General features: G+C 39.0%; 1 protein-coding gene across 1 annotated transcript in view; it reads right to left on the bottom strand.

Annotated features, from left to right (window-relative positions):
• Nucleotides 1-20698, bottom strand: part of LOC126251684 (uncharacterized) — a 404158-nt gene that overhangs the window by 98085 nt on the left and 285375 nt on the right. The window contains exon 6 of the mRNA XM_049952271.1: nt 14276-14400. Within this exon, the coding sequence (XP_049808228.1) occupies nt 14276-14400 (125 nt within the window). The remainder of the gene's footprint in view (nt 1-14275; nt 14401-20698) is intronic.

Here is a 20698-nt window from a genome sequence, read left to right as displayed (position 1 = left end):
GTGTCGTCTTTCCCACTAGAAGAAACCTGGGAAGGGATTGGCCCAAGGGACCCCTTCCTAGCGAGATGCCAAAGAAGACTTACGCTTTTATGGCTTAGAATTGGGGACGGATGTCCGTGATGGTTGAAGGGGTATTGCTCCCAAGGTAGGTGGTGCGGGAGCAACAGGGAGGGAAATGTCCCCCATCATCAAGGGGGCAGGTGTAGTCTTCCATCTCTGAGAGGTGACCTATGTTGATGGAGCTGATGGTGCCATAACTGTTGTAGCAGTGGCGTAAGACTATGTCATACGCACAGGATGCAGGCGCTCAAATTTTCTCTTAGCCTCAGCGTAGGTCAGTCTGTCCAGGATCTTGTACTCCATGATTTTCCTTTCTTTCTGGAGAATCCTGCAGTCAGGTAAGCAAGGCAAATGGTGTTCTCCATAGTTGATACAGATGGGAGGTGTGGCACATGGAGTATTGGGATGTGATGGACGTCCACAATCTCAGCATGTGATGCTGGAAGTATAGCGGGAAGACATGTGGCTGAACTTCCAGCACTTAAAGCACCGCATTGGGTAGGGATATAGGGCTTTACATCACACCGGTAGACCATCACCTTGACCTTCTCAGGCAACGTATTATCACCTTCAAAGGCCAAGATGAAGGCGCCAGTGGCAACCTGATTATCCTTTGGACCCCGGTGGACACGCCGGATGAAATGTACACCTTGCCACTCTAAATTGACATGCAGCTCATCGTCGGACTGCAAAAGTAGGTCTCTATGAAATATGATACCTTGGACCATATTTAAGCTCTTATGGGGCATGATGGTTACAGGAAGATCCCCCAGCTTGTCACAAGCGAGTAACTCCTTTGACTGGGCAGAGGATGCTGTTTTGATCAAGACTGACGCAGATCTCATTTTGGACAAGCCCTCCACCTCCCTGAACTTGTCCTTTAAATGCTCAACAAAGAACTGTGGCTTCATCATCATGAAAGATTCCCCATCAGCTCTCGAACTTACAAGGTACCGGGGCGGCGAATAAGATCCACTGCCATCCTTAGCCTGACGTTCCTCCCATGGTGTGGCCAGGGAGGGGAACGATTTGGGGTCGTACCTCGCTTCATCATGTGTCATCCGCCCTGATGCTAACCACCCTGACCAGGGGCCCTCCCCACGGGTGCCACGCAGCCGCAGCAAAGTCCACCTGGCAGGATGGCCATTGCCAGGAGTCCCGATGCCCCAGGGGGATGGGCATCTACCCCTTGGCATACATGGGGAATTAACGGTGCAGGCATCAGCAGAGCGATCCATGTGTGGTCAGGGGACTACAACCAACAGGGTACATGGCAGCCCCACCACAACGGACTGGCTACCATGCTGGATATCAGGTGCAAAGAAGTCCATGGTCATTGTCGACGCAGAAATCAACACTGCACAGTGCATGCGTGAAAATGCACCCAGGAAGGTGTCCTCGTCCAAGAGATGAAGAATGGGCAGGACTGCAATGCGACAATGAGAAAGTGGGCTAAAGATCTCAATGCACGATGGGCATGATGCACCTTGTAAGGCGCCCTTCCCCAATTGACTCACTCTTCGGGAAAATTTTGAAGAATGGAGGTCAAACCCTACAGGGGACCGTCAGATAAGGCCGAAACGTGTGAAACTCCTTTTAGTTGCCTCTTACGACTGGCAGGAATACCTCGGGCCTATTATAACCCCCATACCTGCAAGGGGGGGGGGGGGGGTCACATTATTGCCGAGGGTTATGCAACCATTTTGGCTGATCAATCCAACCCATGGTACAATGTGTGTTCGCCAGTGATGATGCTGTGTTCCAAGGACCCCTGTTCACACAGCTTGCATCATTCAGGCCTGGTTTTGTAAAGACGAGGATGAATTGTCACACCTTCTCTGGCGACCAGTCACCAGATTTCAGTGTTACTGAGCTTTTGCGGTGTATTTTGGAGAGAAGGGTGCGTGTTTGCTACACACCTCCATGAATGTTACCTGAACCTGCCACTATTTTGCAGGAAGAATAGAATAAAATTCCCTTGAAACCCACACAGGACTTGTATTTATCCATTACTAGTGAATCCAGCAATGCTTTGCAGCTGCTATATATGTATGTCTCCCCTCTCTCCATCCATCTTCTCCCACTGCTCCCCCCCCCCCCCCCAATCTGCCCATCTTCTTCCCCCGCCCTTTCTTTCCAGCACTTCCTCCCCTTTCTTTCTCTGTCTCTTCCTTCTCCCTCTTTATGTCCAGTTTCTCTCCAACTTCTCTCAGTCCATCTTCTCTTCTTCTCTCTCTTTTGCCTTGAGCCTTGTTTATTGCTATTACAAATGCAACCCAGATTGGGAACTGAAGTTGTTAAAAATGAATGGGTAAATTGGTTTGGGTCATTGGTATACTGGGTATGAGACTCTCCAGCTGCTGGATCTGTCAGGACAGTAGCTTCCATGAAAGTATTTCCCATAGATTTAATATGCAAATGGGTGGTATTATGAAGTGTTGGGTGATTCAGATTCCATAGTAGTATTCTAATCAGACACTGATAAGCCATAAATACAACTTTCCTGTGTCCTGTTAAAACTGGCTGCGAGGAAGAAAACAGACCACCACATTTTTATTTAAAATTATATTTACAGAGGAACAATATATATTGGAGTAACAATTTGTCATGTGGTTTAAATTATCTGCTTTTGTAGTTAAAGCCAACTGAAAGAAAATGAAACTGCACATTTTCACAGCACAGAATTTTCCTTCTCATAGTGGGTTTTAGCAAAAAACCTATACATAATTATTTATACAAATTTACAGCCTATGTATGACTGAATGTTTATTAGAGTAGCATCTAAAAATTTGAAGTAAATCAGTCAAGAAATTTTTGAGATTTTTTGGTAACAACATTTCCCGTTTGGGTCATTCCACATCAAGTGTCCTAGGGGTCCCCACTCGACCATCTCAGATTCTGTTAAAAATTTATATGTGTATACATATGTATGTGTTATGTTACTGTGCAAAATTTTGGCTCAATTCTTTCAGTGGTTCCAGAGCTAGGATCATCTTAGTGAACCCATACCAAATCATAAAGTGCATGGGGTGAATAATTTGGACAACTTTGGTATAGTTTTGTGCATCTGTTGAGACATCTATCACCTTGAATTTTTGTAAACTAGTACAACTTTTAGTGTTGAATGCAGCTATAGCACTCAAATTGCTCACAAATTACTACCCTTTATGCTACTAGGTCTGAAAGTGCCTTGTACAATTTATTGCAAAAGATTTAAGTCATACTTTAAGCATCTTTTACTATAAGGGAAAAGCAGGTAGGACCTTGATTTTTGAGCTGCTAGCCAACAACCAGATTCTCACTACACTACAACAGTATTAGCATTTATGAGTATATAGTTCTGATTTTATTGACCCTTGTCTCAAGTTTCAAATTGAAAATTGAAAATTTACAGCATTTTTCAGGACCAGCTTTTAATATGGGTACCATCTCTGATCTTCTTTTAACTGACACCATGGAAAGAGGTCATTTTTTGCTACAAGGAAGATTAAAAAATCGAATGGGAATTTTCCGCATAAGGTTTTTAAACTAGCTTCAAAGATACCTTAGCTTTTGCGCAATCGAGTGCTTGACAGAATAGCTTTAATGAATGGCACACAAAAATGAACAATAAACAACATTGTTGTGAAGATAACAAAGCAATATGTTCAAAAAATGAACCAAGCATCCTAAATTTGTTGCCGGAGTTCATGAAACCATTTTCATGGCTCTATAATTCTCTTCAATGCTCTTCAGCATGTCTGATGGGGGTAAGTTATCTCCGACTCATGGAATTGGCACTCCAATCCACCATTTGTTGCCATACATGCAGCCTATGTATTGCCCAGATAGGATGCTGTCAATTGGAACACTCGAGAAGTATGCTGATTGATCAACACTTGCAATAAATGACATTGTGTCATTGGAAAAACTGCTACTTTGTAACTGCTTTTCATCAATTGGTCTAAAGCAGTGGTTTTCTCTGGTCCCTGCAACCGTGCAACCATTTTCAAATCTCCTTTCTTGCAAAGGTCTTGCAGCATATTTCTTCCTTTGTGATAAAAAGGAATTTGATTCCATAAACTTATTCATCACAAAATCTGAATAGATCACTTGGTGTTAGAATTTGATCTGAAGTTGGCTGTTGGAGACTTGTTCTTTTGCTAATTGCTTTGTTGTGTCCCCAGTACCATAACATAGAGACTTCCCATGGCTTGTGGCGAAGAAGTTACATCCTGCACTGATACTAAAGTCATTGTAGTGCTGACATAGATTCATGAAGTTCTTGAAATTTTTGTATTGGGCAGCTGATCCATCACTGCAATAGCTGATGTGCTTCAGCACTGCGAAGTGGGTTCACAGGTGATCTATCAACTTGGAGCAGAAAACATGAACTGCAACTGTATCACATTGCAAGCAGTCACTGATGATGCAGAAGCTAAGAGACTTGATCTTTCCAGTCAACGCCTTGTTATAAATAACAAAGGGATGTGATGAGGCCTGACTACCTTCCCAATGGAAGCCTTGTGCAGCATCCTGCACAATAAATGAATAATTTTCAGCAAAATCATCCAGAACAACCAACTTTCCGCATTGTAGATTTTGTTTGGCTACTTTTGGGTAGTTGCTTTGACGATTTGCTATGTAATGATGGGGTGAGAGATTCACAATTTTGGTCACAATGTTTTGGGTAAATTCTTCAATCGTTGACTGCTTCATCTCCAGGGTATCTCCATCAGTGTGTATACATTCCTTGTATTCAATTTCTTCATCAATGTCATTCCTTTCAAATGCAGCTTCTGCAAATCTTTCCAAGACTTCTAATCCAGGGCATTAGTCACATCGTCAGAGCATGCAATCTTTTGAATCCGTAATGCAAACCTTTTGGCTAACAAACTCTTGTAGTCATCCTTAATTGGAGTTGCTGCTAGCATCAACTTGACATTTTGATGAGCTGTACAAACACAAACTGTGTGTGTTCCTGCCGAACGAACTGTGATGCACCACTCTGGCTGGAGCTCACAAAATTTGGAGAAGCCAACTTTTGGTAAATTTTGTCTGCAATAATCTTGATAGGCTTATTTCAAGTCAGACGTTTCTGCATATGAACTTTTGGGTCTGCTGGTGTCCTTATGGCAAAAAGTCCTTTTTTACAGGGCAGATTCAGCTAAGTTCGTCACTGTCATAGAATTTTGCTACACACTAACAGGTCAGCAATTTGTATATGCCGTGATGGCATCAGATAGCGACCCAGATGGGTTCTGTAGGATTTACATCAGGCAATTTGATCACTGAGACATCAATGTAATGTTGTAATTCTCCTAAAAACACTGTATCATGGGTCTGGCTCTGAGACATGGACAGTTATACTACTCAAAGATGGCATCACTTTCAGGGAGGACATCAAGCATGAAATGATGCAGGTGGTTCACACCCCAGTGCACCTTTGTTTAGTACCACAGGTCCCATGCAATTTTAGGAGAATGTATCCCACAGCATAATACTGTTCCCACCAGCCTATGTCCATGGCATGCTGCCCATTTCGACCTATTGTTTACCTTGATGATGGTGTTTGTGGAGACGACCATCAACCTAGTGTAGCAAAAATGTGATTCACCCAATGAGCTGACACGTTACCATTGACTAACGGTCAAATCCCAATGAGCTCATGCCATTGCAATTGTAACTGATGATGTCATTGGGTCAACATGTGAAAACATAGGGGTGGTCTGCTGCGGAGCTCCATGTACAACAATGAATGATGAATGGTGTACTCCAAAACCCTTGTGCATGTACCAGCATTGTGCTCTTTCAACAGAGATGCCACAGATCACCATCTATCCTTCCTCACAGAGCAGACAAGCCTCTGAACCCCATATTCTTTGAAGAGTCATGGACGTCCATCCATTCATTTAGCACCTAGTGGTAGTTTCACTGTCCTTCTATGTCTTTCCGTAGATGCTCATGACAGTAGCACATGAACATTCAACCATCTCTGAACATTCAACCAGCTTCACTGCTTTCGAGATACTTGTACACGGGCTCTGCGTAGAATAATCTCACCTTTATCCAAGTTGCTTATCTCAATGGATATCCCCATTTGCAGCCCATATCTTCACTAGGGTGATCCCCCATACATGTCTGTTCCACGTACATACTTTTGTTACCACATCACGTACTCACAATGCAAATAGGTGGTACCCAACATCATGGTGGGCAGTGTTTTGGCATATCAGTGTATTTATCACATGACACACATTAATAACTTTTGAATCATAAAAATAGGCATACATATAGAAAGATTACTAAATTACTACATATCAGCACAGCTCTCTAGCATAAAATAACAAAAACAACATGAGCTATGGATGAATACCAAGTTCTTTTACATAGCTTATCACACCACTCATCACTGTAAGGAAATCTTCGAAAGGATCCTTGTAGGTACATGCAGGATATTTTCATACAGAATGAGCAACTGTCTATTGTTCAGCACCTCAGTCAGAAGATGGTGATGAAGATTTGCCCATTTGTGGAGGGTTTCTGTACATCTTCCATGGCCTGTTCAGATACTCTTTAGAATAGACCAAACTGCCCATGGCAGGTAAAATCCAGAGGACTTCTCCTTGATGCAGGGCAGTTTCAAGCATTTTGGAGGTAAATTTTGTTGTCAACAGCATTTCCTTTCATCAATGGCACTGACTTCATTTTCAGTAAGAATCCTGGCTGTGATATGAGTGGAGTGTCTTGACCTTAATCTTTTTCACTCCACAGGGAAAACATCATTCAATATTGTGAGGGCAGGTTTGCCAACAATCTTCCGACATTCATGTAATAGTGCATTCTTCTATCTGATACTAGGAGATGGAACATGACTGAAGACAGGTAAGCAGTAGTGGGCATAAATCTTATTGACCCACTAACAATGAGCATGGATTCATTAAGCTGCAAACTTATATTTCCCACACATGGATTTCTACGCCAGACAGATGCACAGTACTCTGCTGTCAAGTAAACCAATCTGAGTACTGATACCTGAAAATTGTCTGCTGACAGTCCCCAACTAGTGCCACAGAGCTTAAGGTGAATGCTATTTTTGCTTTTGAGCTTAGCTGTTGTTTGTGTGTCGTGTTCCTTAAAAGAAAGTGTCCTGTCTAACGTGATCCCTAAGTATTTCGAATGCATGTTATGTGAAGTTTGTCTTCTTCAAAACAGACATTAAGGGCTCCTCATGCCAATCTATTGAACAGATGAAAACTTATAACATCTCTTGCATTTGAGATAGGTCATAATCTCCATTTGCTGAAGTATAGCTTAAGATGTCTATATAGGAAGTTAGTATTTGTTCAGTTGTTTTGAATATTTTGCACCGGCAGGTACTAGCCAGTCATCTGCATAACCAGACTTTCTGAACTGTGTTGGATGAGTATCAGATATAGATCAATTAAACAAAAGAGGAGTGAAGACAGCCCTGCAGTTGTGATAAAGAACAGTCACTTCCAGGCTAGAATCTAAAGACGGTGAGAAAGGGAACATTTGGAACAGATACTGAATCAATGACATTGGGTTTCTTTCAGTGAGGAAGGCAGGAGTTGTATAATGTCTTATCAGTGTTGTAGAAGAGTGTGGAGGCACTCATTTACCAACAAATGTCTCAGGCAAGAAGTCCCACTGGTTCAGAAGGAAGGTGGGTAAGTTATTTTCGATCTGGTATCAAGTAAAAATGTCAGGTACCTGTCATCACTATATCACTATTGAGAGTGCTTTGCGGGCTGTGCTACATCAGAACAGGATCCTTCAGCTCACTGCTCATCTCTACAGTCAACATTTTCGTGATGGGTTCAGCCTTCAAGCCAATAATGTACAAATACATGTTGCTCCCTCATGGACACCTTCTTCCAGGAGACAAAAATCAAGTAAATGAAATGTCTTTTAGCAGCTGCTGCATGAACCTGACTGAGTATGCTTCAGACCAGTTTAAACTTGCTGCATGTTGTTGCAGAGGCTCTCCATGTGCAATGGATGATCTCAGGGTGTTACCATCGAAGAGTGGGACAGGCTTCAGCACCAACATCTTAGCTACATTGTGAACAGCACATAGAGGAGGATCCCAATATGTTACAATGCACGAGGCGTAGCAGTACAGTGTTGAATATTACCCAACAGTAAATCTTGACTTAATACATGTGCACTTTCAAACAGACTGCACCATTATTTTAATTACTGATTTGCTTCTATTCCACAGTACAGTAATTTTTGTTTAGTTTATAAGGCTTATTCTCTAGTTCCATCCCCTCCTGCACCTAGACCCACACAGGTAGTGCAAAATTTATTGAGTACATTACCACAAAAATGAATATACGAACTACAAGAATAAAAGAGTTCAAATACACAAACTATACACACAACTTATTTGAAGAGTCCAAATTACTTTTGTCTGAACAGCTTATTTGTTAACTTTTAAAGGACTGTCCATAATAGAAGGTTTTTGTGGCTGCCATATCAGAGTAGATTAGATTAGATTAGATTAATACTAGTTCCATGGATCATGAATACGATATTTCGTAATGATGTGGAACGAGTCAAATTTTCCAATACATGACATAATTAAGTTAATTTAACAACATACTTAAGTTAATATAACAACTTTTTCATTTTTTGTGTTTTTTATTTTTATTTTTTTTAAATATTTTTTTGTTATTTTTTTTTTTTTCTTTTTAATTTATATCTAAAAATTCCTCTATGGAGTAGGAGTTGTCATTCAGAAATTCTTTTAATTTCTTCTTAAATACTTGTTGGTTATCTGTCAGACTTTTGATACTATTTGGTAAGTGACCAAAGACTTAAGTGCCAGTATAATTCACCCCTTTCTGTGCCAAAGTTAGATTTAATCTTGAATAGTGAAGATCATCCTTTCTCCTAGTATTGTAGTTATGCACACTGCTATTACTTTTGAATTGGGTTTGGTTGTTAATAACAAATTTCATAAGAGATATATATACTGAGAAGCTACTGTGAATATCCCTAGATCCTTAAATAAATGTCTGCAGGATGATCTTGGGTGGACTCCAGCTATTATTCTGATTACACGCTTTTGTGCAATAAATACTTTATTCCTCAGTGATGAATTACCCCAAAATATGATGCCATATGAAACCAACGAGTGAAAATAGGCGTAGTAAGCTAATTTACTAAGATGTTTATCACCAAAATTTGTAATGACCCTTATTGCATAAGTAGCTGAACTCAAACGTTTCAGCAGATCATCAATGTGTTTCTTCCAATTTAATCTCTCATCAATGGACACACCTAAAAATTTGGAATATTCTACCTTAGCTATATGCTTCTGATTAAGGTCTATATTTATTAATGGCATCATACCATTCACTGTACGGAACTGTATGTACTGTGTCTTATCAAAATTCAGTGAGAGTCCATTTACAAGGAACCACTTAGTAATTTTCTGAAAGACAGTATTGGCAATTTCATCAGTTAATTCTTGTTTGTTAGGTGTGATTACTATACTTGTATCATCAGCAAAGAGAACTAACTTTGCCTCTTCATGAATACAGAATGGCAAATCATTAATATATATTAAGAACAACAAAGGACGCAAGACTGACCCTTGTGGAACCCCATTCTTGATAGTTCCCCAGTTTGAGGAATGTGCTGATCTTTGCATATTATGAGAACTACTTATTTCAACTTTCTGCACTCTTCCAGTTAGGTACGAATTAAACCATTTGTGCACTGTCCCACTCATGCCACAATACTTGAGCTTGTCTAGCAGAATTTCATGATTTACACAATCAAAAGCCTTTGAGAGATCACAAAAAATCCCAATGGGTGGTGTTCGGTTATTCAGATCATTCAAAATTTGATTGGTGAAAGCATATATTGCATTTTCTGTTGAAAAACCTTTCTGGAAACCAAACTGACATTTTGTTAGTACTTCATTGTTACACATATGTGAAGCTACTCTTGAATACATTACTTTCTCAAAAATTTTGGATAAAGCTGTTAGAAGGGAGATTGGACGGTAATTGTTGACATCAGATCTATCCCCCTTTTTATGCAAAGGTATAACAATAGCATATTTCAGTCTATCAGGGAAAATGCCCTGTTCCAGAGAGCTATTACACAGGTGGCTGAGAATCTTACTTATCTGTTGAGAACAAGCTTTTAGTATTTTGCTGGAAATGCCATCAATTCCATGTGAGTTTTTGCTTTTAAGCAAGTTTATTATTTTCCTAATTTCAGAGGGAGAAGTGGGTGAGATTTCAATTGTATCAAATTGCATAGGTATGGCCTCTTCCATTAACAGCCTAGCATCTTCTAATGAACACCTGGATCCTACAATATCCACAACATTTAGAAAATGATTATTAAAAATATTTTTAACTTCTGACTTTTTGTTCGTAAAGTTTTCATTCAATCTGATGGTAATACTGTCTTCCTGTGCTCTTGGTTGACCTGTTTCTCTTTTAATAATATTCCAAATTGTTTTAATTTTATTATCAGAGTTGCTGATTTCAGACATGATACACATACTTCTGGATTTTTTAATAACTTTTCTTAATATAACACAGTAGTTTTTATAATGTTTGATAGTTTCTGGGTCACTACTCTTTCTTGCTGTCAGATACATTTCCCTTTTCCGGTTACAAGATATTTTTATACCCTTAGTAAGCCATTGTTTGTTACAAGGTTTCTTACGAGTATATTTAACTATTTTCTTGGGGAAGCAGTTTTCAAATGCATTTACAAAAATGTCATGAAATAAATTATATTTTAAATTGGCATCAGGTTCACGGTACACCTCATCCCAGTCTAACTGCTGTAGGTTTTCCTTGAAATTTGCAATTGTTAAATCGTTGACTGAACGTACTACTTTGGAGGACTGTTTAGTATTGCTGAATGGAGCTATGTCATATATTGTAACTAGCTGTGCACCATGATCAGAAAGACCATTCTCAACAGGCTGAGCATTTATCTGGTTAAACTTATCTTGGTCTATAAAGAAATTATCTATCAGTGAGCTGCTATCCTTTACCACCCAAGTAGGAAAATCAATAACGGGTGTCAAATTGAAAGAACCGAGTAATACTTCAAGGTCATTTTTCCTATTACCCTCCTTCAGAGAATCTACATTGAAGTCCCCACAAATAATAATTTGCTTCCCCCTGTCTGACAGATAGCACAACAAGGAGTCCAAATTTTTCAGAAATAGATGAAAATTTCCTGATGGGGACCTATATACAGTTACAATTATAAATGTGCCTTTATTTAATTTAAGCTCACAGGCACATGCTTCTATATGTTTCTCTACACAAAACTTTTTTGTTTCTATACTTTTTGCACAATGATAACTTTTGACATATATGACAACTCCTCCTTTCTCCATATTTTCTCTCATTACATGTGCAGAGAGCTTATATCCACTTACATTTATCTTTTCCATATCAGTAACAATGTGATGCTCAGACAGGCATAGTATATCTATTTCATCCTCAGCTTCTAAATCTTCTAAACAAACCAGAAGCTCATCTATTTTATTCTTTAAACTCCGAATATTTTGATGAAATATACTTACATCATTTTTAATTATACTTTTATGAGAACCTTTCCTTATTCTAACATTTGCAGTACTCTCTTGTCTGAGTTTCTCATTGTGCTTAGGCCTAGTTGCTATACCAGTGGTCACATGGTGTTCAGAGAGGCAGATTATGTCAACTGGGTTGGGTGACTTTAATTCATCAATGCAATTACCTAGGACTGAGATACAACTTGGTGGAGATAAAATTTCTGGTGATTGGTGAAAATTTATAATTGACAGCTGTGATTGGTGATCCAATGTGCTAGAATTGTGCTGTTTAATTTCTTTCCTAAATTGAAGATTTGTTTCAATCCTGACCTCTCATAGAACTTGACATCTTTCTGCCTTACCTATCCTAAAAAAGGTGCTGCTCCAACACCTGTAACCACTGGTATTTTACCATTCATGGCAGTGCCTCCCCCCCTTAAATTTCCTGCTATTACCCCAGCCAGTTTCCCCTTCCCTTTCCTGTTGAGATGTAGGACGTGCCCGGTATAGTCCCACCTACTGAGACAATCAACAGGAACCACACCAATATGAGCCCCCGCACCCGACCCAAGCAGCAATTCCAACTCCAAATTAACTCTCCCAACAGAAGAGTTCAAATGAGGCCGGTCATGGCGTCTCAGGACAGATACAAATTCAACATTGGTGTGTCTCGATGCCATCGCAATCTTTACCAGGTCACACTCTATACTGTACCCAGGATCTCTGTCGATGCTGTTCCCTGGCCCTCCCACAATAACCTCGGTGTCTTCCCTGGTAAATCCTTTACAGAGTGAACCTAAATCCTCTGTCACCTTATCCTGACTAGCACCTGGTTTGAAAAAAATTGTGACCTGGTATTCTGGTCCTAATTCCTCCTGCAGAAGTTGGCCTACACCTCTGGCATGAGAACTGCCTAACAACAAAACTTTCTTCATTTTTGATGGCTTTCCTACATTCTTTTTCAATTTCCTATTGAAAGTTTGTTGTGTCCTGTCTACACCTACCTCTGCTTGAGGCTCATCAGTTTCTAACTGAAGCAACAGGTCAAACTTATTTTTGACATTCACCACAAAACTGTCAGACTTAGTTCTAGGCCTGTTCCTTCTGCTACCTGTTGCCACTTCCCACCTCTCTTTGCCCTTCTCCCACCTTAACCTGTCCAGATCCAGTAAAAGATGTAGTGATGATGGACTCTTAATGTTAACTGAAAAGAATCTGTTTAGGAGTACATTACTGTAAAGATCTGTTGTAAATTACTTTTACATATTGTTGTGGCTATACACTGTCTTCCTGAAATGAATAACTTAAATGTCCCCGTATTTTAAAATTAATCTCTAAAAGTAAAACATTAATATAAATGCAAAGGTTGATTTCAAGAAGGAAGATTATTTTAATGTTTTACTAAGAACAAGATCATTGGAGTTAGAGCTCAATCTCATGTATGTCAACAACTGGGAAGGAAATCAGCTATATCCATTTCAATGAAATCATCCTGGTATTCACCTCAGTCACTTTATGGAAACCATGGAAAACTTAAATTTCCAAGTTGTGAGCCCAATCCCTTAACTGCCTTGCCGCTCCAGCCAGTCAATTTGTTTGAACACCACAGAATGTTATTAAACATGACATTACTAGATGTGGCACATCATTGCCTTCAAACAGCCCATGAAACAACTTATTATGGTGCTTCAGCTGCCAGAGGCTGTAGTCATGTGCGTCAAAGTTGCATTTGCGTGCGTGCGCGCGCGTGTGTGTGTGTGTGTGTGTGTGTGTGTGTGTGTGTGTGTGTGTGTGTGTGTGTGTGTGTGTGTGTGTGACTCAGCATCTCTGCTATATTGTGAGTAGCAACTTTCCACTTTCCTTTTCATAATATTGTTACATCCAACCTGGGTTTTCCATTGTTTGAAACAACTAATTATGTTAGTTACATGGGGCTTGAAACACGCAGTTTCATATGAAATCTTAAATCTGAAAAAAATTCCACTTTTCTCATACATTAAGCTTCAACCAAACACAAATGGTTACATTAATCACAAAACAGTCCTATGCTGAATACCATATCTCAGTATTCCTAACATGACACTCAACTAAGACATCTACTGATGGGAAAGCAAATGAGCCTGTTGTTCTACTCAGATAGATGTTTTTGAAAAAAAAAAGTACTACTTCTTTTTACATTGTATTTTCTAGTTGTAAGTGTGTGCTATTAGAATTTGTTGTTTTTTGAAAAAAATGCTACTTCTTTTTACATTGTATTTTCTAACTGTTGCTATTTGCTATTACAACCTGCTGTCTATATATCTGTGATGGGTTACAGTGATTATTATCCATTATCTAGAAGCTGAAATGAATTCTTTTTATAATTCTGAGCTAACATTATAAAAAATTGTACAAAATTCCCTGGAAATACTATAACATCAACAGTTCCACTTCAGTTACATCTAACTACTCCTGCAGTTAATATTCTATGTTCCCTCTCCCATACTTGCATAGATATTCAAAGCTGTTTCTGTCTGTTTAAATAGTTTCTTATGTTTTGATCAGCAAGTGTACTCTGATTCTGGGAATAATAAAAAAAGGTAAAAATTATTTTTAGAAACTGCATGCAGAAGTCTTAACAATTCAAAATTTCAAGTTTTGCACCACCATTACCTCATATTCTTGAATGGCTGAAGGAATCTTCTGTCTCCGTACATTGAACATTTGCTCCTTCAGATTTCTTCCATGTCTTTGTGGACGCTGATACCGTGGAGTAGGGCAGAGACAGGAAGTTTCTTCTATAATAGAATAGAAGGAAAACCAAACAATGAATCTTAAACAGAATCCAGGTAGTAAAACAGTGTTTGACAGATTGGAAATTAGTGTGTTTACTTAAACTGAAGAAATAAAGCCTTTTTTTTAAAAAAAAAATTGAAGTACTTTCAAAGAAGATTAGCAATGAAGATATTAGGCTTTTTCATAATGAAGTAATGAGATGCTATGATTAAACAACTGGAGATGTGTGTTTAGTATATTATTTTGATGCTTACCATGTTAACTATTTCTGTAATAAAACAAGAAGAAAGATTTTGTATTCTATTTTGCTCATTCAACCAGCTATTTTAGTACACCATACATAACTGCAGTTGACAGTAAAGGTGCTCTACGTTTCTAATCTTTATCTTGAAAAAGTTGCATTTTTTACTATCATTAAAATGTGCATTCATTCATTCATGCATTCACACACGTTCCATAAAATCTTATCATGAAGTAGACAATGGAAACTCCAGGATGGAATAACAGCAGTATCATGAAAAGGATAGATTATTATTCACTATATAGAGGACACACTGAGTCAAAGACAGGCAGAATCAAAAGACTGCTATACATTTGAGCTTTTGATCAAAAGGCCTTCTTGTGAAGTAGAAAATGTACATTCATACAAGCACCACTCACACACACATCACCACTGTTTCTAGCTGCTGTGGCCAGACTGAGTTGAGACTGCCCTGATAGGAGCAGCAGTCCGGTGATGGGTGTGAGGAGGAGACATGGGACAGAGACGGCCAGTGATAGCAGTTAGGTGGGAGGGAAGGCATAGTCCTGCTTGTGGGAGCATACAGGTACATGGTGGGGACAGTTTAAGCGATGCTAAGTGTAGTTAGGAGGTTTAGAGGAAGGTGGTGGGGTAGGGAAGAGGAAAAAGAGAGTAGTGGAGAAGGGAAAATGACTTGTGGGTGTGTTGGTGGAGTAGAGATCTATGTTATGCTAGAGTGGCAGAAGGGAAGGGGATAGGTAATTAGAGAACAGGGATTAGGGAAAGTTGAGGCCGGGATGGCTAAGGGAATGTAGGATATACTGCAGGGAATGTTCCCACCTGCACAGTTCACAAAAGCTGGTGTCGATAGGAAGGATCCAGATGCCGAAGGCTGTGAAGCAGTCACTGAAGAGAAGCACATTGTGTTGGGCAACATGTTCAGCAATTGGGTAGTTGATCTGTCTATTCGCCACAGTTCATCAGTGGCCATTCATGTAGACAGACAACTTGTTAGTTATCATGCCCATGTAGAAAGCAGTAAAGTGGTTGAGACTTTGTTTGTAGATGACATGACTGCTTTCACACATAACCATGCCTTTGATGGGATAGGTGCTGCTTTCTACTTGGGCATGATGACTAACAAGCTCTCTGTCCACATGAATAGTCACCAACAAACAGTGGCCAAGAGACAGCTGGCATCTCCTTTCCCGTCAAAGGCAGTGCTACCTGTAAACACATTCATGTAATTTACAAACTAAGCAGGTATCTCCTATCCCATGAAAGGAAGGGCTGCCTGTGAAAACAGTCATGTGATTACAAACTAAGTTGCAACCACGGTACTGTTTTCTAAATGGTCATGATGAGTAATAAGCAGTCTGTCCACATGAATGGCCACTGATGAACTGTGACCAAGAAACAGCTGGATCACCCAGTTGCTGAACATGTGACATAACACAATGTGAGCATCTTGTATCTCATCAAAGGCAGGGTTACCTGCGAAAGCAGTCGTGTGATCTACAAGCTAAGCTGCAACTATTGTGTTACTTTTCATGTGTGAATGACAACTGACAAGCTGCCTGTCTACCTACTGACAAACTGTGTCCAATCAGTCATGTTATCTAGAAACTAAGATGCAATTATTGTGCTGCTTTTTACATGGGCATGACAACTAACAAGTTGCCTTGTCACATGAATAGCCACCAACAAACTGTGGCTGACAGATAGTTGGACCACCCAGTTGCTAAATGTGCTGCCCAACGCACTGTGCTTGTCTTCATTGACTGCTTCACAATCTGCACCATCTGGATCCTTCCTACTAACACCAGATTTTCCAAATTGTGCAGGTGGGAACTCTCCCTGCAATATATGCTATGTTCCCGTAATCCCTGGCCGCAACCTTCACTAGTCACTGTCCTTCACTTACCTACCCCTTCCATGCTGCCACTTCACCACAACACAGCCTTCTATTCCATCAACACACCAACTAGTTCTTTTCCAATCCCCTCCCCCTTCCCCCCCCCCCACCCAAAAAAAACAGCACCTAGCAGCCACTACCCTGTTCCCACCAAGTCCATGGATGCTCCAACAAGCAGCAATATGCCTTTCTCCCCCTCCCTGCCACATATTTCCTCTTCACCCCAACACCACATTGCTTGCTTCTCCCATCAGGTGCAGTTATGACTCAATCCAGCCACAGAAGCCAAAGGCATTAGTGGTCTGTCTGTGAGCCATGCTTCTATGAATGTGTGTGTGTGTGTTTTCTGCTTCAGAAGAAGGCCTTTTGGCCAAAAGATAAAATGTACAGCAGCATTTGTATTGTGTCTGTCTGCAGCTCTCTATCTCCTCTATATAGTGAGTATCAATCTATCCCTTTTATAATACCATTATCATAAAGTAGAGCCTTCATGGAGGTGAAACGTGTCATTACATTACATTAACCGACAGAAGCAACTACTGCTGGCTATTTCTGTAAGGTAAATTAATAACGAATTCTGTCTAGTGCTAATCTGTTCAAACTAATAATTATGGTTATTACTTTATATAAATACATTAGGAGACAAAAGCCACTGCTCCTCTTCCTATATTACTGAACTGCTATTTTTATCTAATACTTCAAACAAGCATTTATGTCACTTTACATGCATTAATATGACCTCTCTATATACTGGAAAAGTTAGGATCTATATAATACAAATATTACACTCACACAGAATTTACAGTCCTGAGTTCAAGTAGTCTGATAAAATGTAGGATTAGCTAATCAGGTATTCTTTTATTTTGTTTTTAAATATTTGAGGATGTTCAACCTCCTGCCTCGTATTCACAGCATCACAACCCATGGCCATCTCATTCTTCTAAAATAGATTGTTCAGTACTAGATTCTTAGTAGATGAATTGTCCAATACAACTTTTGGTCAAATTCTTACAATCAATTTTTATTCAAAAATTCAGTTTTTCATTGCTTTTGTCCTGGTTTGCAATTTTGCTACATGTTTCATATGTTATGAAAACATCTGAGAATGACTTACATAAAAAAATAGGTCGACTCCATAGAGGTAATAATCCTGATATTTATCTCAATCAGTTTAAGTAGAAATAAGCAGAATGATATCATATAAAGTAAAAATATATTTTAATACAACAAACTACTCCATAAAATCAGAATGTCATCCATGTTGTCAAAGACATAGAGAATATTTATTTTACCAAAAATACTCAGATATATACCTCTTGACTTGTACACTCTTTGGGGGTGTTATTCACGTCATTGTGTGAGTAGTTAGTTGAAATTTGATTTGGAAAAGAAAAGGATGTCAGACATATTGCTCCACATTGTTAATTGATTATTGTCATAATACTGTGTGTTCAGGAGACAATTTATATGGAAACATATTTGAAAGTGATGTCATATATTACTGGTGTTGAAACAAAAAGTTCACAATAAATTACCACTGTTAAAATGGCATTAGGGTTCTCAATCATATCAAGATGAAGACCAGGACCATCTAATTTTAGATCTTGAAGAAATAAAGTCTACCCCCAGATGACTGCAACCATTGAAAAAGTACTGAAATAAACATATAACAGCCACACATTATTATTATTATTATTATTATTATTATTATGTCATCTTGAACAATAATGGTGATTCATATGCTCATTGTTTGATTACTGGTTGATCACCTATCACGTGTACATGTTGTAACTGGCAACTGGTTATAGACCTTTGCACCAGACTATAAAACTTCATTCTGAATCCTAGAAGGATGCCTAGCCTACATGAAAATTATTTCTACATCTAGTATTGTGGTTGTGAATTACTGAGTCCATCCTAAATTCACTCTTCTTATTAACCACAAATATCATTATTGAGTATACGCATTGGCACACAAGAATAAGAATCTCTAGGTCTCTGATGAAGCTTCTAGATGTCCAATTATCAGCTTTACACATTATTCTTACTGAACACTTCTTTAGAATAAAGTGATCTCACTAAATCACTCCAGGAAAGTGCCAGGGTCGTTTCTGTGAGAAAGGCAAGGCCGGTTTCTTTCCCCGTCGTTTCATAATCTGAGCCTGTGCTCTGACACTAAAGAGCACGCAGGGGTTAAACTCTCTTCACAAAACTACAATGTTGTAGAAGTTTATGCTATAGGATAAAATTGAGTTAAAGTATGCAAAGCATCCTATCTGCACATTAACATAATGAGAAAAACTTCTGAGTGGTTAACTTACCTGCATGCTGGTGCTACCTCTTTTTATTATTTGTTTGGATGCCCAGGAACATAACGAGTGGAGTCTCATCAAGTGTGTGCCTATTATCTCCATTGTTGGTACTTGCATGTCACTTTTATTTATTTATAACTTCATACTACAAGTTTTTGTAAGAGTAATGTTTAAGCTGTTGGTTGTGGATCAGTTGAAAGATAGTTCTGTTATTCTCCTGGCTGAGTATGGTGCATATCGGTTTGGGCAACTTGTCAGTATACTTGTACCATCAGCAAACTGCTTAAGTTTTGAAGTGTTTTTAAATGTCCTGGTTAAATCATTTATGTACAACAAGAACAGAATTTGGCCAAGCCCTAAAACTAGCTGAATACCATATTTAATGATTTCCCACTTCAAATGTCATTCATTTGGGCTCATTTGTTAACTTTCTTTTTGCTATCGTTAAGATGTGACTTTACATGAGGTAAGTACGTTCTTGCCATACCATTTAAGTTTGCCTAGCAGAATTTTAGGATCTGCACCATCAAACGCATTGGAAAGATCACAGAAAATGCCAACAGAGTAATTTTTGATGTTTAGTTCGACTAGAAATGAGTTTGTGAGATATACATTGCATTCTCAGCAGAACGGTCTTTACAGATGCCACACTGAGCTGTTACTATGTGGTTATTCTTGGGAAGATGGTCCAGTATTCTGTTGTTACTTTTGTCAAAAATTTCTAAGAATTTGGGAAGGAGAGAGATTGGTATATAATTGAAAGTTAGTTGCTTGTATCTATTCTTGTATATTGATGTTACAACTGCATATTCAGAGATAGGACAACTCTTGTTTGGTATATAAACAATCTGAATGATAGGGTAAGTAGCAGTCCGTGACTGTTTGTTTATGATGCTTTAGAGAACAGGAAAGAGTCATCATCACTGAGTGACAATAGAAGGATATATGATGACTTGCACAAACTTCCTATTTGATGTGATGAATGGCACCATGCTCTAAATATGAAAAAATGTAGGTTTGTTACCATATTAGAGAAGGAAAGTTGGAGATGCTGAGTCGCGATAGGAACAACAAAAAGATTCACAGAATTATAGCATTTGGCCATTAAGGCCTTTGTCAGCAATAGACTCACATACACACACCAACACACACACTCACACAAACGCAACTGCCACACACGTCTGCAGTCTCAGACAACTGAAACCACAAATGTAGGTTAATGCAGATGAGTTCGAAAACCAAACTTGTAATGTTTCAATACAGTATTAGTTGTGTTTTGCTTGTCACAGTTACATCAAAACAAAATATCTAAAAGTAACATTGTAAAACAGCATGAAATGGAATGAACACATAAAATCAGTTGCAAAGAAGGCAAATGATCAACTTCTGTTTATTTGGAGAAAGTGTAGGTCATCTGTAAAGCAGACTGTGTACAGAACAATTGCAAGACCCTTTCTTGAGTACTGCTCAGATCTTTGGAATCCACACCAAGTTGAATTAAAAGATGACTAAATAATTTGGAGGTGTGCTGCTAAATTTGTTACTGCTGAGTCTCAAATTTGCTCTCAGAATGTGCTATAGAAATACTGGGAGAATGACAGAGGTCTTACACTTGTGTTTTTAGAATTTTGGCAAAGCATTTGATAGTGTCCCAAGGAAGATCATAGGGATAAGAGTAAAAAAGAAAACTGTATCTGCAATGTAAATTCAGAAAGTTAAAATGATTTATGAAGGCTGCTGCAGTTGCATACAGATAGGAAACAATAATTCTGGTTGGTTCCAAACAACTAAAGGAATTCAACAAGACTTTGCTCTTTCCCCATTACTTTTTG

Source organism: Schistocerca nitens, chromosome 4 (genome assembly GCF_023898315.1).
Source record: "Schistocerca nitens isolate TAMUIC-IGC-003100 chromosome 4, iqSchNite1.1, whole genome shotgun sequence".
Classification (NCBI taxonomy): Eukaryota; Metazoa; Arthropoda; class Insecta; order Orthoptera; family Acrididae; genus Schistocerca; species Schistocerca nitens.
This window is presented reverse-complemented; position numbering and strand designations above follow the sequence as displayed.